At 50.0% G+C, this 22,041-nt stretch overlaps 1 protein-coding gene across 3 annotated transcripts in view; it reads left to right on the forward strand.

The window, feature by feature from the left end:
* Positions 1–275: 275 nt before the first annotated feature.
* LOC135257721 (1-phosphatidylinositol 4,5-bisphosphate phosphodiesterase beta-1-like) overlaps positions 276–22,041 on the forward strand; it is a 118,245-nt gene continuing 96,479 nt past the window's right edge. Inside the window, exons 1-2 of one of the 3 annotated variants that reach the window (XR_010330712.1) lie at positions 276–682; positions 5,241–5,318. Coding sequence is in view for 2 of the 3 variants with exons in the window: in XM_064340773.1 (XP_064196843.1) it covers positions 584–682; positions 5,241–5,318 (177 nt within the window). In the remaining variant the exon portion in view is untranslated. The remainder of the gene's footprint in view (positions 683–5,240; positions 5,319–22,041) is intronic. The other 2 variants (XM_064340773.1, XM_064340774.1) reach the window with 2 other exon arrangements.

Genomic DNA, 22,041 nt, shown 5'->3' on the forward strand with positions numbered 1-22,041 from the left:
GATTTTACAAGGATAAAAACGTCACTGTGAAAAATGATGTTTTATTGGATGTTGCGACCTCTGAACTGTAGTAAATACAAAATAAAACTTTTTTGTTTACTGTGGAAGCCGTACAGACTACATTATGAAAAACCTCTTCCAGATATTCCGCAGCGGTACTTGTCATTGTACCGTGAGTAATCGGTCGCCTGGACTGAAATTGTGTAAGCGCGCGGGACGCATGTTGCCTTAAACGCGAGGAGGCGCTGGCTCCCGCCGAGCGGAGCGCTCAAGTGCCCAGCCAATGAGTCAGTGCGGAGAAACGCTCGCCCCGCGCTCCCCTGCTTCTGCCGTCAATACCGCAACGCTAAACTGCCTTTCGCTGCCAGTCGCGTGTTCTCTGCCGTGGTTCCGAATCTTTAGAGCTGTAACAGTGACCACATGCGGGATGATGCGTTAACAACATTAAACAACGCTCCCTGTTCGCCCACCGCCTCACTCAAGAACATTAACAACAGCGGAGACTGCTTCCTGTGGGCTTTGAATTAAAGAAAAGCAAACCGAATTTGTGCTTTGCTCTCGCTTTGGAAGAGTGAAGGCGCAAATGGCCGGGGCACAGCCGGGAGTTCACGCGCTGCAGCTCAAACCCGTCTCAGTGTCGGAGACTCTACGGAAAGGAAGCAAATTCATGAAATGGGATGATGTAAGTATGAGAAGCGATATACGCGTCTTATAAAATTGTTCCTTATTTCCCCAAAAGACTCTAACTGCAGAAGGAACAAATGTTACGGCGGAATTGGTACGTGCAAAGGTAGAACTCGCCAGTGAAATAAATTTAAATAAAACAATTTGGTCTTCAGAAAAGTCCTGATCTATGTTTCATTAGACATGTAGTGAAAGCTTTACATTTTTGTGATCTGTGATTATTTCATTTGTTGAAAAAAAATCTGGGAAAATATACAAAACGATAGAACTGATGAACAACAACAACAAAAAAACCACACGATTTAATTTGTTTTGAAACATGATCCTAATCTGTATTCCTGGTGGGCATTGGACCGTTTAGAGACTTGTTTTGTTATAAAATGATAAATGGGATACTGACTTTTGCTGGCGTCCGACCGTTTGAAAAATAAAATTGATTTTTAAACGACATGCAGTGCTTCGCGCGACACTGAAAGGTCGACTACCAAATTGTATTTGTTTTATGGGTGTCTTCCACTTCACGCAACGTTCCCAGCTGATATGCCAGCTGGACCACTGACACTTCACAGCCGACCGGACATTTAAATATAGGACTTTACTTTCGTGTTCCTGTCCAGTGTCAACTTCAGACTGTCTGTGCAGGCCCGCTTCGTAAGCGCTCGATACGTGTACGCCAATGTTTGCCTTGCCCACGTTCACAAGCTGACTAAAAACTTTTTATACAATACGTTACATGTATCAGTGATTTATGTTAATGTTGTAAATCTTCGGCAACTGTTTTAAATGAGAGACTTCTGTCAAGAGGCTTTCTGCACCTGTACGACTGTATTCATAACAAATTGTACGTCGCTTTGGATAAAAGCGTCTGCTAAATAAAAGTAATGTAATGTAAATAGACGACTTCTTATTTTTCAGTGTTGAGATCGTTTTGAGTACTATAGAAGTTTTGCGTCAGAATTAGTGCATAGCCTCGTGTCCCTCGGAAGAGAAATTCCATATCAAAGCAATCCACACGTTATTTATTTACTTGCTGATTATCGACAATCACTTGTCCTCATGTCTGCTCCTGCAGATTTATGACTCAAAGCGTTGCACATAGTCGCGCGGTCGCCCGTTTGGCAGCGCTCGATAGTCTCGAGGCTCTAACGGCTTTTAATAACCGACTGAAGAAAATGAATTTACTGTGGAAAGCTGACTGTCAGGTTAGCTTAAAGACATTAAAAAAAACTAAGAGCTAGGAGCGCCCTGTAAAATATAATCATTTTCATTACGGTTTATTCAGTTGTGTTTAGTTGTTTAGTAATAAATCACAAGTGTTTTTTAATAGGTGATCTGTGCCAAACCAAATTCCCGATTTCAGTCACCCGTCATGCAGGCTGCTTCGTGTAAACTGAGGAACCTGTATTTGGAGCATATGTTCTGCGAAACCTGAAGCGGAGGGAAAGTCTTAGATTAAATTAAATGAATACGGACTTAATCTACATTATGATGGCATTCCCTGTCTTGTAACGTTTCATACACGTTACAGGAACGTAACATAATCTATTGAAATATGCAGTGATACATTATCCGTCTTTGCTGAAAAAACCGCATGCTTGGAGCAGCACAGCAACTTTCGAAATACGTAAACCTAAATAACACTTAATAATTAATTTGCGTCCAAATAAAACGCTTTGTTACAGTACAAAGTACACAGAATAGTTCAGTGAGAAACACACCCTCTTCCCTGGCTCAGATTATGCGGATGTGAGATTTTTAATCATAGATATGCATTCTTAAAAACAGAGAAAATGGTGAGATCAACAGTGATTTGCTGTTTTGGTGCCATGGCCAATGTGCTACAGAGAAGAGGACCTCAGTAAAGTGTACTTCACTGGCCAGAGTAAAAAAAAGAAAGAGAAATTAATGAATAAAAAGAACATGTCACTGTTAGTCTGATGGGCCATTTTAAAGGTCGCTTTTTGCGTGTTACTTTGAAGAGATGCCATCATGACACCCGTACAGTGTCATTTTACACACAGCAGCAGGTTTAAAATTTTTATTTTGTTTCTTTAAGGTTTTGAGGCACCAATTAGATGCAGATTTTCTAACGGTTTGTACATCAAATTAAGCACTCTCTTTGAGTTTCGTTCAAAAAGGCACAGATGTCTTTTGAAAGGGTTGAATGCTAAATAATAGGGGTGGTCCAGTTGGGGCGAGAGAAGGCTAACATGGTTTGTAGCGGTGCAAGCTCAACGCAGCCAGCAATGTGTGCAGCGATTAAAGCAGCTGGGGGTGGGGGGGGGGCATCATTTTCCTGCGCAGGTGTTTGTCAGACAGCAGTTCTCCTGTGGCACGCTTGTCACCCATCTGAAGTTTTCTTTCTGTTCCATTTCCCCCCGCCAGGTCTGTGTTCTGTCATGTGCATGGGGGGGGGGCGGGTGGATGCCAGCCAGGTGTATCACACACCATTGAATTCCATTTTCCCCCCGGACTCTCTGCTCTGTGTTTTTTGGCCGAGGGGAAGGGAGTGTTTGAATGTAAACGGGCGCAGTGTGCTGCAGCTTGTGCCCAGACCTGGAGAGATTGCAGGTTTGAATCCGGCGGTGTGTGCAGTGAGGCACAGCCCCCCTGTTGCTGCGCCCTGTCCAGCGTGAGCTCAGCTGTAGAAACAGATTACACGGAGACCTCAGATCGGGGCTTCGGGGGGGGGGGGGGGGGGCAGCGGGGTGCTGCCCAGAACGGGCTTGTTCCGCTTTTTGAACAGTTTGGCCCAAAGATGTTTGGCTTTGCGGACGACTAAAGGTCCTAATCAGCTCCTGCCCTACTGGGGAGGAACAAATGCCCCCTGCCCCCCTCCCACCCCCTGCAGGGGTAGCCATGGCAACTGGCCGGACGCCGCAGGCGACAGCATTCCACAGGCTCTGGTTATTGCGCGGGATCTGACGGACACGCACTGGCTGGCGTATTGCTGTGGAGCGTTACCATGACGTCCTCACTGGGAGCTCCGCCCCTGTCCTTCCCCCAGGACGTCGTGCCCCATGATCCCAGCTGAGATAGGGTTTACCTGCGGTCAGGCCAGATGCATGATCAGAGAGAGTGGACAACTCTTGTGGTGAAGGGGTGGGGTGGGGTGGGGGGGCAGTTAGTTTAAGGGGGGGTGGGAGATCAATGCAAATACACTGCAGGACAGTTGACAGGAGGGTGGAAGAATTTCAATGTAAAATTTGGTTTTATATTTCTGACAGCTGGCTGGACTGTGAATTAAGGACTATTTTTTTACAGCCTTTTGTGTTTTTGGCTGCACAGCCACAGCGGGAGAACTGGGGAGATGAACTGAAGCAAAAAAGCATAAATGGATGTGGCAGACTTTCTTAGTTACAGTGTTCCTCAGTGACAGTCTTCCTTAGTTACAGTCTTCCTCAGTGACAGTCTTCCTCAGTGACAGTCTTCCTCAGATACAGTCTTCCTCAGTGACAGTCTTCTTCCATTACAGTCTTCCTCAGTGACAGTCTTCCTCAGTTACTGGGTCCCTGGTGACTTCCTGATAATCTTTGTGTGACATGTTGACACACCCCCCCCCCCCCTCCACTTTACCCTGTTTGCCGTTTGCTGACGCTGGTCAGTGGGTTGGAAATAGAACACGGTCAATATCAGATCCATGTGGGGAAAGGGCACAGTGACTCCCAGCCCAGTGTCTCAGTGTGGGAGAGCTGGTCCTGGATCAGGGGTTCCGCCGTCTGCCTCCTAACCCTGTCCACTGTGAGCTAAAGGCCCAAACTGGTCCCAGATCAGTATACGTTATGAACGCAGACACTGATGTCTCTGGTGAAACATGACTCATAGGCAACGTGAGCCCTCCATGCGTGCAGTGTCTCTTTAAAGCATCTTTAAACCTCGACCGTCGTAACGCAGACCCTGGCGCTTGCCATCGAAGCTTCATTATCATAGGAAAGCCATTATCAAAAAGCCATTATCATCGAAAGGCATTATTGAAATGGCGCTATTGTCAAAATGCCATTTGTCATTGGAATGTTGTTATCATTGAAATGTCATTATTGTGGAAATGCCATTATTGCCAGAACAGCGTTAGTGTCCAAATGCCGGTGTTACTGAAATGGAATCATTAGTGAAATGGCATTACTGCCAATACAGATTATTTTTTTTGTACTGAGGATATAATTGCAACATTATTATTATTAAAAATATTGACATGCCATCACCATTGAAAGCTTGTTATTATGAGCGTAGCATCGTTAATGAAACGCCATTGTTATTCAGGGTTTCTCAATGTTGAATTGTCATCATTACATAAAGGTCATTGCCATCTAAACAGCATTATTAGCAAACTTCGAAAACATACAATAATATTGTCTAGATATGTTGGAACAGGTATGAAATAATGTGCTATCCAAAAACTAATCATTTAAATATTAGTGATATGAAGTCATTTGTTTGTTTATTTATGAAGGTGCAGAACTTGTAGGTGCATGTACTCAGGTGTGTCTACACAGATACATTTGGGTACAAGTCCATTGGCTCATTTAACAGGAAGTGACCTCATTCTCTGTCACCAGGATTCCACTGCTGTGATACCCGTGATCTTAAGAGTGGATCCACAGGGATACTTCCTGTACTGGACCGATCAAAACAAGGTAAGGCTGGCCGGCTGTCTGTGTTGGACGCATCAGGATTCAGCCGGACGGTCTCTCTAACAGTCGGACCCTGCAATCAGCAGCCAGATCACTAGAGCGTGCACCGGGGAATTACAATTCAGGATGCCTCAGAAAATATACACTCGTATAAAAAAAAAAATGCTTTTGTGTTTCGTGAAATGATGTCTTTTGGAAGCAGTCTATAATTTGTATGAGAAATGCAAACCGATGCTGTTTATATGGCTGGCCTGTTGATGTGCTGGGGTTGAGTGCTGGGGTTGAGTGGGTTGTGCAGGTTGGGTAGCTGTGTCTCTGCGATACGGTGGGGCTGTTGATGTGCTGGGGTTGAGTGCTGGGGTTGAGTGGGTTGTGCAGGTTGGGTAGCTGTGTCTCTGCGATACGGTGGGGCTGTTGATGTGCTGGGGTTGAGTGCTGGGGTTGAGTGGGTTGTGCCGGTTGGGTAGCTGTATTTCTGCGATACAGTGGGGCTGTTGATGTGCTGGGGTTGAGTGGGTTGATGAGAGATGCCCTACTCGTGTTTACTGAACACTGCCCAGGTGTGCTATAACAGACCAAATGCTACTGACCAAGTTTTACAAAGTGAAAGGTTTATATGGTATATGCTTGTATGAAGAAAGTGGAAACGATTATTTCCCAGTGGAGAGGGTAAACTAACATGCTAATGCGCTGCGCTGCTCCCGTCCCTCAGCGGCCAGACCTGTGTTCACCATCCATCAGAGAGCCGCACAGAAACCAGGACCCAATCAAACATGGCTGCCAAAGCCGCTTCATTATCCTGTTTATCAGCTGCTCCTCAAAGCCCCGGAGAAGAGAGGTTTAAGTGCTGTAGATGCTATCTCTCTCTCCTCACACACAATCACGGTTAGGTGTGTTCCGTCTTGTATATGAGCATTTGGGTATGCTGTCTGTGTATGTGTGCCGTGCTTGTTGTGAGATTTGGTGGTATGCGTGTGTGTGGTAATGTGTGGTGTTGTGTGTGTGAGAGTGTGGTGTGTGGAGAGATTGTGTGTGGTGAGATGTGAGAGATGTGTGTGTGTGAGAGATGTGTGTGTGAGTGAGAGTGTGTGTGTGTGTGTGAGTGTGTGTGAGAGATGTGCGTGTGTGAGAGATGTGTGTGTGTGTGTGAGAGATGTGTGTGTGTGTGAGAGATGTGTGTGTGAGTGAGAGATGTGCGTGTGTGAGAGATGTGTGTGTGAGTGAGTAGTGTGTGTGTGTGTGAGAGGTGCGTGTGTGAGATGGTGTGTGTGAGTGAGAGATGTGCGTGTGTGAGAGATGTGTGTGAGAGTGAGAGATGTGCGTGTGTGAGAGGTGTGTGTGTGAGAGAGGTGTGTGTGAGTGAGAGATGTGCGTGTGAGAGATGTGTGTGAGAGATGTGTGTGTGTGAGAGATGTGTGTGAGATGTGTCGTGTGTGTGTGTGTGTGTGAGAGAGATGTGTGTGTGAGAGTGTGTGTGTGTGTGTGGTGAGAGATGTGTGTGGTGTGTGTGTGTGTGTGTGTGTGGAGAGTGTGTGTGAGATGTGTGTGTGTGTGTGTGTGTGTATGTGTGATGTGTGTGGTGTGTGTGTGAGAGATGTGTGAGAGGTGTGTGTGTATGTGTGTGTGAGTGAGAGATGTGTGCGTGTGTGTGTGAGAGATGTGTGTGTGTGTGTGTGAGTGAGAGATGTGTGCGTGTGTGTGTGTGTGTGAGAGATGTGAGCCGCGCTCCACCACTCTGATGTAGCAGCTCACCTCTGTGCCTCAGGACAGGTGGAGGTGCTGACAGCCGAGTGGTTTTATCGCCAAGGAAACGCGTCCGGGTGGCGTGGGAGCAGGGGACTCCTGTCACGCTCAACACCCCCCCCCCCCCTTGGTCCGAGCGTAAGCAGCTCTGCTAGGCATTCTATCTCCCAGACACACGCGCAGGATTTATGAAGTGTGAGCAGCAGCCACTTCTGACCGTGCTGCCAGTCCTGATTGGCTGGTTATTTGTGTGGTGCCAGTCCTGATCGGCTGGTTATTTGTTGTGTGTGTTGAGAGGATTTCTGTCAGTCTTGAGGCTTTTGGCTGTTCATTGTAATATATTGCAAATTCAGTACATTGCACTTTGGAAATTCGACACATTCAGCATTAAATGCAGCAGTTTATGTCCCCATTAGAGCAGAGCGCTGCTGACGGCAAGCTCCCGTCCAGTGCGTTTGGGTTTTCGGGGCTGCTGTAGGAGGGCACTGTGGCCCACCCTTCTGTCTGCAGGGAAACAGCCATCAGCCACGGTCCGGCCTGTGGCCCCTGATGGCCAGGGATGACCAGGTCTGGTCATGGTTTGTTCGATCAGCAGAAATTTGAACGTGTTCAGCGACAGTGCCGCTTGTGTCTGTCGTGTTTTAGCACCTCTTGATGTGTTTAACTGCAGTGGTTTTATATGCAGTATGCTTGTGTTTCTTCTCATTTATGACACTGTGAATCCACTCTGGAGAAACGTCAGTTACTGAGAGAGAAACCAGCTTAACTGGAAATCCTGCGGCGCAGAATTCTGCCGGCAGTACTGCTGCTTTTCTTTTCTACCTGATAGTTAATTGGTCGATTAATTCCACTGATTGGGCGGAGATTAAACCCACCTGGTGTCCTGATTGGAGGGGAATGAGGAAGCCAGCAGCACTACAGGCCTCCTGGGCCAGATTTGAGCGTGCCTGCTGTGGTGGGTTCCATTACAAACCCAGCAATTCATCTCCCGCAGAAACCCCATTTCACTGAGTGCATTTCACTGTCTCTGCTGCCGGGACCTTTCCTGGAATAGGAAAGGTCCTGTGGGCCCCACTGTACACTGCTGTGGGCCCCGCTGTACGTGCTGTGGGCCCCGCTGTTGCTGTGGCTGCTGTCTGCTGGGCCCGGGACGTCTGTGGCCCATGCTGCTGTGGCCTGCGCTGGGGCCCGACTGCTGGGCCGCGTACGTGCTGTGGCCCGTATGCGGGCCTGTATGTGCTGTGGGACTGTTGTTAATAAGCCTAATAGGTCTTTTTTTTGTTTAAATAACCGCTTCCCCAAAAACCAGGCCTGCGGATCTCTGCCATGCTGGGTTTTTATTACTCTGCTGCGATGTGAAGTAGAAACACAGCGGCAGGGAGCTCTGGAGTGTCAGAAGAGGGGAACTCAGCAGTTTAATGAGCTTGAGCTCGGCGGGCTGGGTTTGACCCCCAGCACTTAGAGCACGGGGAGGAGAACATGCCTGCATGGGACCTCTGAGGCACGGGGAAATGAGCACACAGGGACTCAGACTCCTAATTCTGTACACTTTCAGCAAGGATACAGGGAGCGCACTCACACACACGCACACACACACACACACCACAACACACCGCCACATCAACGCGACATGCTCCCACACACGCACAACAGCACGCATGCTCACACACGCACACTACCACTCACCACACACACGACACCACACACACCACACAGCACACACACACACACACACACTCTCACTCTCTCTCTCACACACAGCACGCTTATCCTTCTCTTTGCCACAGATCAGATGTGTGCTGTGTTAGAGTACATAATGATGAGAGAAGGCCATGCAGGCTCATCATGCACTGAATGAAGCCTGGTCTAGTCTCTGCTGTACTATATGAGCTGGCAGGCTTAGTCTCTGCTGTACTCTACTATATGAGCTGCCCGGCTTAGTCTCTGCTGTACTCTACTATATGAGCTGCCCGGCTTAGTCTCTGCTGTACTCTGCTGTATGAGCTGCCCGGCTTAGTCTCTGCTGTACTCTGCTGTATGAGCTGCCCGGCTTAGTCTCTGCTGTACTCTGCTATATGAGCTGCCCGGCTTAGTCTCTGCTGTACTCTGCTATATGAGCTGCCAGGCTTAGTCTCTGCTGTACTCTGCTGTATGAGCTGCCAGGCTTAGTCTCTGCTGTACTCTGCTGTATGAGCTGCCAGGCTTAGTCTCTGCTGTACTCTGCTGTATGAGCTGCCAGGCTTAGTCTCTGCTGTACTCTGCTATATGAGCTGCCAGGCTTAGTCTCTGCTGTACTCTGCTATATGAGCTGCCCGGCTTAGTCTCTGCTGTACTCTCTATATGAGCTGCCAGGCTTAGTCTCTGCTGTACTCTGCTTATGAGCTGCCAGGCTTAGTCTCTGCTGTACTCTACTTATGAGCTGCCAGGCTTAGTCTCTGTGTACCTCTGCTATGAGCTGCCAGCTTAGTTCTCTGCTGTATCTCGCTGTATGAGCTGCCAGGCTTATGTCATCTGACTGTGCTCTGCATGGAGCTGCCAGGCTTAGTCCTGCTGTACACTGCTTATGAGCTGCTCGGCGCTTAGTCTCTGCTGTACTCTGCTATATGAGCTGCCCGGCTTAGTCTCTGCTGTACTCTGCTATATGAGCTGCCAGGCTTAGTCTCTGCTGTACTCTGCTATATGAGCTGCCCGGCTTAGTCTCTGCTGTACTCTGCTATATGAGCTGCCAGGCTTAGTCTCTGCTGTACTCTGCTATATGAGCTGCCAGGCTTAGTCTCTGCTGTACTCTACTATATGAGCTGCCAGGCTTAGTCTCTGCTGTACTCTACTATATGAGCTGCCAGGCTTAGTCTCTGCTGTACTCTACTATATGAGCTGCCCGGCTCTGCCACACCGCTCTCTGTGTCAGACACAATCCTGCTATCAGAGCAGAATTTGCCCCTAAGGACATAGGAGTGTACAGCAGTGATGTGAGCGCGTTCAGCGCAAGCCTGTCAGTCACCTGGAGGCAGTGTGGCTGCAGGCGCGTGGAGCGCGTGCGGAACGCGTTTAGTGGAGCGCGTGCGGAACGCGTTTAGTGGAGCGCGCTCGGTGCGCTCGGTCACCGCTGGGTCGCCGCACGTTCTCACCGGAGCAATTTCACGTTTGGGTGACTCCCAATCAGCCCGCGCTGCGTATCTGTGCGTGGAACTGTCCCCAAATCATAGCGGCAGCGATCAGGCTCAGATCAAACCGCGCCGTTCGCCTTCTCTTTCCCTCCTGCTCCCGGCTGGGTTTGCTGTTGTTCTGCTCAGATCACCCCCGTGTCTGTCCGGCTGGTTTGCTGTTGTGTTCATCAGCGCAGATCTAACCTGCCTGTACCTCCCCCTGCAGCTTAATGCTCTCCTGTCTGCCCTTATGCAAGACCCTCAGGTGCTGTAGCTGCAATGTGTGTGTGTGTGGGGGTGGAGGTGTGTGTTTGGGGGTGAGGGGTTGTTTGGGGTGAGTGTAAGAGTGTTTGGTGTGTTTGAGAGGTGAGGATGTGTGGTTGGGGGGTTGTGGTTTGGGCTGAGAAGGTGCACGGTACAGCACTGGTTCGTAAACAGAGCACTGTGCGTGTGGTTGCTGCAGCCGTACAGCATACGGGTGACACGGCAGCACTGTGCGTGTGGTTGCTGCAGATCGCTACGGTAACAGCACTGCGCGTATGGTGACTGTAGATCGCCGTGGTAACCGCAGCTTTTGTGAGGTTCCCGTTGTGCTGCTGGGGCTCTGGCTGTAAGTACAGGGGTAAAAACATGGCACTGTGCATTCCCCAAATTCCAGCGCACAACAGCACCGCTGGGAGCCGGGGGGGGGTGTGGGGGGCAGATTGGGTTACAGCGACCGTGAGGAGCACAGCCTGTGCTGGGAACATTCGGCCCACTGGGGGGGGGATGCGTGGCAGTGGGACACCGCTCTCTACCCAGCATGCACTGCACTGAGAGGCTTGTGAAGCAGGCGCCTGGTTTCTGAAGCGGGTTCTGAATTCTGAGTTTTGTTCTTAATGACGCTGCCCCAGGAATAAGCGCCAGATGGTGATCGCTGAAGCACTTGGGTTTAAAATACGGTGCGCTCCAGAGCAGGTTCTCTTCTTGCTCAAAAACGTTTTTAAATAATGCTGCATCTGCTAGACAAGCTGGCAGAACTCCACTGAGACCATAAATGTGTGCAAATGAATGATAATTATTACTGCTATGCACCCCCCAGCCCAGTTAAATTAAAAGGGTGTGAGTGTGTAATTTAATCTGCGGGAGTGCAGGGTTAAAGCCTTGTGAAGACATGGGTGTTAGCCGCTCCCTGTGCTGTCCCTGCGGGACGCAGCGCAGTGTCAGAGCTGTTTCTGTGCATTTCCCCATTTACACACTGTCCTCTAACCCTAACCCTAACCCATTTACACACTGTCCTTCAGCAGGGACTGCAGAGCAGGAGCTCCCTCCGTCAGCCTGACACACACACAGGAGCTCCCTCCGTCAGCCTGACACACACACAGGAGCTCACCCCGTCAGCCTGACACACACACACAGGACAGTACGGTGTGTGTTTCCCCTTAAAAATCAGGTGTATTCCTGATGCTTCATGCTCAGATCCTCAGGCCCTGCGAGCCTGAAACGGAGATGTGTGGCAGTCAGAGCAGACGTGTGACTTGCCCTGACGTTGCCAGGGTTACGTTGCGCATGCAGAGCCTGTGCAGCTCGCTAACAGAAGGAAACGTGGCGTAGGAGCGCATTTGACTGCGTTTGCATGCGGCGCAGGGTCCTGGCGGGATTTCACTCTGTTCCACGGTCAGCTGATAGCTCTCTCACAGGCGTAAACAGTGAGCTTTGTGCTCTGTGTGGGCAAGGGCTGGAGGGCAGCCGGGCCACACTCACAGAGCTACCACACTCACAGAGCTACCACACTCTCTTTCACAGAGCTACCACACTCTCTTTCACAGAGCTACCACACTCTCTTTCACAGAGCTACCACACTCTCTTTCACAGAGCGCTTTCACAGAGTTTACCAGCACAGAGCGCTTTCACAGAGTTACCAGCACAGAGCGCTTTCACAGAGTTTACAGCACAGAGCGCTTTCACAGAGTTACCAGCACAGAGCGCTTTCACAGAGTTACCAGCACAGAGTGCTTTCACAGAGTTACCAGCACAGAGTGCTTTCACAGAGTTACCAGCACAGAGTGCTTTCACAGAGTTACCAGCACAGAGTGCTTTCACAGAGTTACCAGCACAGAGTGCTTTCACAGAGTTACCAGCACAGAGTGCTTTCACAGAGTTACCAGCACAGAGTGCTTTCACAGAGTTACCAGCACAGAGTGCTTTCACAGAGTTACCAGCACAGAGCGCTTTCACAGATTACCAGCACAGAGCGCTTTCACAGAGTTTACAGCACAGAGTGCTTTCACAGAGTTACCAGCACAGAGCGCTTTCACAGAGTTTACCACTGTTTACCAGGGTTTCTTGTATACCTGTAATGCATTATTTGAGTGTGCAGCGTACTCGGTCTTCTGCAGTTATTATTGCTGGCGTGTCTTGTTGAGCTCTGACTGGATCTAAGTGTTGACTGCCCTGTTGCATTCGCAAATCTGATAACGTTATTGATCTGCTTATCTACTTGGTCTGTAAGTGTTTTGCATTAAGAGCAGGGGTGAAATGATTGTGATGTGATGAATTATGATGTCATGTGATGTATTATGATGGGATGTGATGCAGTGTGATGTGGTGTATTGTGATGTGATGTACTGTGGCATGAGGTTTGATTGAGAGGTGTGATTGTGGATGATTGTGATGTTGTGTATTTGATGGATGTGTATGATGGGATGTGATGTACTGTGATGCAGTGTGATATGGTGTATTGTGATGTGTTATGATGGGATGTGATGTACGGTGATGCAGTGTGATATGGTGTATTGTGATGCAGTGTGATGTGGTGTAGGTTGTTTATGGCTGTTCACTCCCTGCTGTTCGATCTGTTTCCATCTATGGTGTGCTGAGTGGGGCTGTATCCCAGTCAGTGTTACTGCAGCTCACAAACCCATAAATCCTCTGGCCCGTTCACCCAAGCCACAGTACCGCACTGCACCGTAGGCCAAGTGCCAACCTCTTCCACACAGAGTGCTATCCTCTTCCACACAGAATGCCATCCTCTTCCACACAGAGCACCATCCTCTTCCATACAGAGCGCTATCCTCTTCCACACAGAATGCCATCCTCTTCCACACAGAGCACCATCCTCTTCCACACACAGCGCCATCCTCTTCCACACAGAGCACCATCCTCTTCCACACAGAGCGCCACCCACTTCCACACAGAACGCCATCCTCTTCAACACAGAATGCCATCCTCTTCCACACAGAGCACCATCCTCTTCCACACACAGCGCCATCCTCTTCCACACAGAACGCCATCCTCTTCCACACAGAGCGCCATCCTCTTCCACACAGAGCGCCATCCTCTTCCACACAGAGCGCCATCCTCTTCCACACAAAACGCCATCCTCTTCCACACAGAGCGCCATCCTCTTCCACACAGAGGGGCAGCCTCCGAGTGCTCACTGCACTGTGGACCTAACTCCTAACTGTTTGGCTGAACGCTGCCCTGCTGCCCTGCTGAGCGGCTGGTTTGTTGGTTAAATGAGGTCTCTTTCGCACCACGTATATCAGGACCATGATTCACTGCAGAGCTTTTCCTCATTGCTGTTTGCGCTAAAACATTTCCTGTCCTTTTATCAGATCTTTCTGCAGGGTTGAGTCATTACACCTCCGATGCTCTGTTTCCTATTCTAACTGATAAATAATGTGGGAGTTTATTGGACCCCCTTCATGCAGTGCAGTTCACAAATACGTGGAAAGAATGTGGTATACATTTGAATAAACATACTGTGATGTGTGTGCATGCATATATCTACCTACATTTTAAACAGCTTGGACAGTATTTATTAACATATTACTCATAGAACACAATGGTCAGGAATCACCTTCCGAAGCAGTGGTGGCTCATTGAAACAGATCAGAAAACTGCTTTTTAGTTACGCTCAGCCAATGAGCAGCTAGGTCTGGTTTTGTTCAGCCAATGAGCTGCCCTTGTTCTGCACAGGCAGTCAGGTATTATGGGAATACCGGGGGTGGGGGTGTGGGGGGGGGGCATGTTGGGATTAAATGTGTAATAAAACGAGCCTGGTCCACCAGTTGTAACGGCTGCCCCCCCCGCCTAAAATTAGGCATAACGAGCATGCAACGCTCTGCTTTGATCAGGGCTAATAAGAATAGGCACAGTACAAGAGCAGCTTCGTTTAAGGCAGGTTTGACCTTCACGGGGAAGTCACCTGTGTGTGTGCGTGTGCGTGTGTGTGTGTGTGTGTCCGTGCATGTGTGACCAAAGCCAGAATTTGGACATTTAATTTTAAAGTTGAGTGACTTGCACTCATATTTAATAAAGCATTTTGGAATGCCTCTGTAAATGCTTCCGGAATCCGTATCATTTAGATAGTGTGCCAGATTACGCCAGGCCTTAGCCTGGATTCAGTCCAAAATCTGTCAGTTTGATTTGCGAATAAATGTAAATGTTTGTTTTGCCTGCGTAGTTGTTTACGTTGAAAAGTGTGAATGATGTACTGTAATTTCTCTTCACTCTGCTCCAAAATACAAAAATTTAAAAATCAATTTCATTTTAAGAAATGCGATGAAAAATACATGTCCCTGGGGCGGCCTGTCGTCCTGTCTCACACATCGAGCTCCGCTGCACACAAATTTACTACAAATTTAAAGTAAACAACTCCGTCAAGCTCCATTCTCCCAGGAATCTCCCCGATAAGCTCAGAAAATGTTTTTTTTTCTTTTTGTTTGGGTCAGAAATGTGTCTCATCTGTAAAAGTGGCTGGTAGAATACACTGTGTGGCACATTTAGTTTTATAAAACGTTTTTTTTTTTTTTTTTAATTAACTCTGTTTGGTTCATTCAGTACCCATCTATGGCCTTCCAAAACATCGACTTCTGATTGGCCAAAACGTGTCACGTGATCCCTTTTATTCTCGGGAGATGATGCGTTTCCTGTTTCCAGTGTGTTTTCAGTGTAGTGGTGAACCCTGACGCACCATGTGCAGTTTGAAGATGTGCTTATACAACGAAAAACACCTTCAGTTTTCCTGGGTGTATTGTCTGTGCTTTTTTTTACATGTGGTTTTTCAATATTTCAGATTTTTCAATCTCTCTTTGGAATTTTAGCAAAAGGAAGCACTCAAAAATTAAAATAGGAATCTCTCCTGTCTCCATAGTCCTTATACTCTGTAGGATGGAGACCCTGACATCGGCTGATGACGTGTGTCAGGTTTAGTTTTCAGGTTATGAATGTTTTTAAATAAACCCTTTTCCCTGTGAGCAGGCCTCTGTAGCCGTGCAGGGTTGTGTGAGTGTTACCTATCGTGTTCTCGGGATGAAAGCCGAACCTGCGGTGGAATGAAGGAGCCTGTTGCCGTGGGAGCTGCCCGTTGCCGTGGGAGCTGCCCGTTGCCGTGGGGTTAACTGCACCGTTCAGGCTCAACACGGCTCTGCTTTCATGAATTTACATCAGCTCTGCGTCCTCTCAGCAGCCTGCTGTGCACCCGCTGCCTCTCACAGGGATCCCGCTGCACACCTTCATTTGCATAGCCGTAAAACTGCTGCTCCTTCACCTGGAGACGGGGCTGTGTGTGTGTGTGTGTGCGCGTGTGCGTTTGTGTGTGTGTGTGTGTGTGTGTGTGTGTGTGTGTGTGTGTGTGTGTGTGTGTGTGTGTGTGTGTGTGTGTGTGTGTGTGTGTGTGTGTGTGTGTGTGTGTGTGTGTGTGTGTGTGTGTGTGTGCGCGCGCGCGCGCGTGTGCACGTGTGCGTGTGCGTGTGCGTGTGTGTGTTTGAGTGTGTGCGCGTGTGCGTGTGCGTGTGCGTTTGTGTGTGTGTGTGTGCGCGTGTGCGCGCGTGTGTTACTCACTCACTAATTCACCTCTGAGCACTGAAATAAACACTCACTCACTCACTCACTAATTCACCCCTGAGCACTGAAATAAACACTCACTCACTCACTCACTAATTCACCTCTGAGCACTGAAATAAACACTCACTCACTCACTCACTAATTCACCCCTGAGCACTGAAATAAACACTCACTCACTCACTCACTAATTCACCCCTGAGCACTGAAATAAACACTCACTCACTCACTCACTAATTCACCCCTGAGCACTGAAATAAACACTCACTCACTCACTCACTCATTCACACCTGAGGACTGAAATAGAGGCTGCCACTCATTCGAGTGTGAGGGCCATCACAGTGTGACTTATCATGTTTCCAAGGCAACCCCTCCCTCTTTTCTGCAACACAAGCCTATTAAAGCTCAGATAAACCTTCCTTTCAGTCGGAGCGCTGGGGCCTTGCATGTCGTAGTGGCAGAGTTTCTCCAACATTAGCATGCCTAATGTGTGACTGTTTTAGATGGTGAATCGACATTGACAGTGGGAAGCAACACGCTTGTACTCCGTTCTCAAATCGCGTTTATCACGACTGAAGAGATCGTCGTGGTGATACGGGCAGACTTACACAGACTTTTCCCTAACGGACACTTTTGCGGTCAGGGCTTGACATTCACGGTTATTACGTTAAGAGTTTTGAATGTGTGTGCGAAGCTAAACAAGGTCTCTCTTTCATTAAAGCGAGTGAAGACGTCGAGTAAACAGGCCTGGCGGTGAAGTGAGTTTATTAAAGATGAGAAACGTACGAGCCGTGTGCTGGTCTTAGGAAGGCTGAGCTCCTGCAGGGGTGGTGACCTGCTGGGGCTTCTCCTCACAGGTGAGCACTCAGACAGGTCGGCCTACAGGAGAGCTCCGGTGGTAACGGGCTTTGCCAGAACACCGGCCCCGCGTGCCGGTCCACCTGTGCGCGAAGAGTACGGTCAGACCATGAATTACCCTAAACACACGCTGCACTTCATCACCCGCTCGGGTTCCCCGTGGAGCACGGCCATTATTAAAGCAGAGAGAAATCAGTGTTTGGACTGCAGATCCTGTCTTAGGTGAGGGAGGAGTGTTATTACCACACACCTGTCATCACAGCATCTGCTCTTAATCTGCATCAGTCTCAGCGTCTGCAGCCTAAGCAGAGCAGCCTTTACTCTCAGGATGACAGCACACCCCCCCTTTACTCTCAGGATGACAGCACACATTACATTACATTACATTACATTATAGGCATTTAGCAGACGCTCTTATCCAGAGCGACTTACACAACTTTTACTTAGCACTTTACATTGTATCCATTTATACAGCTGGATATATACTGAAGCAATGCAGGTTAAGTACCTTGCTCAAGGGTACAACGGCAGTGTCCTTACCCGGGATTCGAACCTACGACCTTTCGGTTACAAGCGCAGTTCCTTACCCACTGGGCCACACCTCCGACACCCCCCCTTTACTCTCAGGATGACAGCACACCCCCCCCCCCCTTTACTTTCAGGATGACAGCACAGGTAGCATTACACCCACCCCACCCCCCAACCCTCACCCCTCCAGCCACCAGCCTACCGCCTGCTTCCCCAGTCTGCCCGACCCCTCCTCCAGCAGGGCTGCAGGTGTGTGTGTCTGACCCCTCCTCCAGCAGGGCTGCAGGTGTGTGTGTCTGACCCCTCCTCCAGCAGGGCTGCAGGTGTGTGTGTCTGACCCCTCCTCCAGCAGGGCTGCAGGTGTGTGTGTCTGACCCCTCCTCCAGCGGGGCTGCAGGTGTGTGTGTCTGACCCCTCCTCCAGCGGGGCTGCAGGTGTGTGTGTCTGACCCCTCCTCCAGCAGGGCTGCAGGTGTGTGTGTCTGACCCCTCCTCCAGCGGGGCTGCAGGTGTGTGTGTCTGACCCCTCCTCCAGCAGGGCTGCAGGTGTGTGTGTCTGACCCCTCCTCCAGCAGGGCTGCAGGTGTGTCTGCCCGACCCCTCCTCCAGCAGGGCTGCAGGTGTTGTGTCTGACCCTCCTCCAGCAGGGCTGCAGGTGTGTGTGTCTGACCCCTCCTCCAGCAGGGCTGCAGGTGTGTGTGTCTGACCCCTCCTCCAGCAGGGCTGCAGGTGTGTGTGTCTGACCCCTCCTCCAGCGGGGCTGCAGGTGTGTGTCTGACCCCTCCTCCAGCGGGCTGCAGGTGTGTGTCTGACCCCTCCTCCAGCAGGGCTGCAGGTGTGTGTGCCCGACCCCTCCTCCAGCGGGGCTGCAGGTGTGTGTGTCTGACCCCTCCTCCAGCAGGGCTGCAGGTGTGTGTGTCTGACCCCTCCTCCAGCAGGGCTGCAGGTGTGTGTGTCTGACCCTCCTCCAGCGGGGCTGCAGGTGTGTGTGTCTGACCCCTCCTCCAGCAGGGCTGCAGGTGTGTCTGCCCGACCCCTCCTCCAGCAGGGCTGCAGGTGTGTGTGTCTGACCCCTCCTCCAGCAGGGCTGCAGGTGTGTGTGTCTGACCCCTCCTCCAGCAGGGCTGCAGGTGTGTGTGTCTGACCCCTCCTCCAGCAGGGCTGCAGGTGTGTGTGTCTGACCCCTCCTCCAGCGGGGCTGCAGGTGTGTGTGTCTGACCCCTCCTCCAGCAGGGCTGCAGGTGTGTGTGCCCGACCCCTCCTCCAGCGGGGCTGCAGGTGTGTGTGTCTGACCCCTCCTCCAGCAGGGCTGCAGGTGTGTGTGCCCGACCCCTCCTCCAGCAGGGCTGCAGGTGTGTGTGTCTGACCCCTCCTCCAGCAGGGCTGCAGGTGTGTGTCTGACCCCTCCTCCAGCAGGGCTGCAGGTGTGTGTGCCTCTCAGTCAGCTCCTGCTTGTGTTCTGCATATCTGCACTGGTCTGAAAAAGCCCCACCCCACACCCCCCTTGGCTGTGTCTCTTCTTCATTACAATAACTGCAGTATACACCACTGTTATTACTGCTGTAACCATTAGAATAGCTTATGATGATGGCGATGATGATGATGATTATTTTTATTTGAATAGCAAACAGCCTTCTGCAGGCCATATAATGCATTTACATTTATCTCCTTATAAATCCATTTACTCCGTTTATGTTTCTGAAGCCTACTCCTTTTGTGGGCTACTTGTGCTCAGCAGGATCCTGACTCAAAAACCTTGAGTGAAAAAATTCAGTTCATGAACTGTTGGCTTGGCCAGAGTCTCTCTGAGTTTGGAGATAAACAGGATTTCATATTTCTGAACAGAGTCATTTCAGAGCGTCATATAAACTCAGCCATTTTTCCACATCACAGCATTATTCTGCAGCGGTTTGGACAGACTTTTTAGAGGTTTGGGCGTGTACTTCATTCGCTTTACGGTAAATAACAAAGAAAACCGGATTAATCATGAATCGTTTAACGGCCCTGTGCGAAGTCTCCGTTCTGAAACATCGTCTTTTCTTTGTGTTTTAATCGCTGCAGCTTTGTGAAGTTAAACGTCATTCATGAACGTTTAAGGCACTTTGCGTGCTGACCGCGCACAGCTGTGGAATGATGACGTCGTGCTCGTCACAGCACACCGCAGCGTTTCCCTTAACGAGGTGGCATTACTGTGTGTGAGCGGCTCTGTCTCCTTACGTAATACTAATCTGTGGAAATACCTGAAGAGACACACAGCTGTGATGGGACATAGCCGGTTACTCTTCTTTGTACACTTGTGGGCACGGAGAAAGGAGTGGGCTCAGCCAATCGTACGAAGGCAGGTTTTCGGGGCGGAAGCAAGGTGTTGTGGGAAGCGGATCGGTTCCTGAGCAGCTGAGCGCTGTGGGTCATGAGACCGTGAAGCCCAATGAAACGGAGGCTCCGGTAATTAAAAGCTCTCTTAACGGCACACTGAACCCCCCAATCAGGCTCCACGGAACACTGCCGCGATCCCACCCATCTGCTGGAATCTGCCGCGTCTCGCCCCCGCTCTCCCGCTCTCTCTCTCTCTCTCTCTCTCTCTCTCTCCCGCTCTCACTCTCACTCTCTCTCTCTCTCTCTCTCTCTCTCCCTCTCTCTCTCTCTCTCTTGCTCTCTCTCTTCCCCTCTCCCTCTCTCTCTCTCTCTCTCTCTCCTCTCCCCCCCTCTGTCTCTGTCATCCTGTCATGAAGACAGACCAGCACAGTGTTCTGCTTGCTTTGGTATCACACCGGGGGGGGGGGGGACTCTCTCAAAGTTCTGGGGGGTCCCCTGTGCCCATTGTACCACAATAACGACCTCTGACTTGTCATGAGTTGTGAATTGTTCTCAGTTAGACACCTTAAAAGTCTTTGATTGCCTGTTGAAGGATTGATTCTCGTTTGAATCATTAAGGCTGAAGTAACTGTGTGTGAAGGACAGGATCTGGTTTCAGGTCCCAAAACCTTTCACTTTTCATCGACTAAAGTTTTCACTTTCTGCGATGTGGCACATTATTCCAGTAGAAAGAGCTTGCATTTTAAAAGTAGTTGTAATAATATACTGACTCGCTGAAGTCAGCGAGATCCAAACTGCTAAATGTGTTGACACTGTGTGGTCACTAAAATCAATGAGCCAATCCTGCGTGCAATTAAGTTTAAGGAAAACATTCTGAAAGAACTTAAGCAGTTGTTTTCAACAACAGTAACTTACCAAGAAATCGATTAATGAGTTTGAGATTCCCTGCTGTACGGAAGCGGTTTGCTGGGCTGGAACAGAAACCTGGACTGGAGCCAAACTGGGGCTGGACTGGAGCCGGACTGGAGCCCGACTGGTTCTGAACTGGAGCTGGACTGGAGCGGGACTGAAGCTGGAACAGTAACCTGGACTGGAGCTGGACTGGAGCGGGACTGGAGCTGGAACAGAAACCTGGACTGGAGCGGAACTGGAGCTGGAACAGAAACCTGGACTGGAGCGCGTCAGCAGTAGGGACAGACAGCCCTGGTCTGTGTGCTACCTCAGCTACATTAGCTGGACCCCCTGGTGTGTCTTTCATACGCAGGCGGTGGTGAAGGGCCAGCTGAGGGCCAGCTGAGGGCCTAGCAGGCTGTGTGACTCAGGGAGACTCACTTCAGAGAACTCTGCGTTAGCGCATTAAGGAAAATAAACAAGTGTTGATAATGGCGGAGAAGCATGCCCCTACATGCAGAGCAGTGCCGTGGAATAGCCGGGTTATATTTAGATGGAACCCCTGCTTCCTGGTGGTCGGCAGTGGGACGTCCTAAATAAGGAGCGTTTGTGCACACCGCTCTCTGGGCAGCGCGGGGGGGGGCACGGGGGTGTCCCTGAGAGATTTATGAGGGCAGCTTCCCCTCCACAAGCCGCAGCGATGAAACTTTGATGTCCGACATTCTGGCTGTTCACACTAAAAAAGGCAGATTAGCCCTGTCTCTGCAGAGCACTGGGCACCCAAAACAGACAGAGAGGGAGAGGAGAGGGAGGAGAGGGAGGGAGGGAGAGAGGGAGGGTGAGAAAGAGAGAGGGAGGAGGGAGGAGGGAGAGTGGGAGGGAGAGAAGGAGGTCTCTTTTTCATCCACATGGGTGTCATGCCTCATTGCTCTTGGCAAGCCTTTGATGTTTTTGTTTGTTTTATGATGAAACGATGAATGACTCAAAAGAAAGTTATACGAGCCGCCCAACCTGTCCTTAACGGCTGTGGATGTATTTATTTATTATTTTTAATGTCTCTGTGTGTGCTGCAGTGTATGCAGACAGTAGTGTGTAAAGTCTGCTCCAGCCCAGAGCTGACCTGAGTCCCAGTGATTGTGCGGCACGTTCACACCGTCCTGGAAAGCCAGATGTGATTTGGCTACATTCAAATGCGCAGGGTGATTATCTGGCTTTGGGTTGGCTGAGCATTTGCATGGAAGGTGTGTAACTGTCCTTACTGTAGCCCAGCGGCTCTTCTGAGAGCGCAGCAGCAGGCTCGTGCTCTGGGACGGGCGCTCTGCTCGGCCCCCGCACTGTGTGTTCAGCGCCACCGCGCGCGCCCGCCCGCACTGAGGAAGTGTGTGTCTCTGAACACACAGGCAGGCCTGCGTTGTGTTC

The sequence above is a fragment of the Anguilla rostrata genome, chromosome 6, assembly GCF_018555375.3.
Source record: "Anguilla rostrata isolate EN2019 chromosome 6, ASM1855537v3, whole genome shotgun sequence".
In the NCBI taxonomy this organism is placed as follows: Eukaryota; Metazoa; Chordata; class Actinopteri; order Anguilliformes; family Anguillidae; genus Anguilla; species Anguilla rostrata.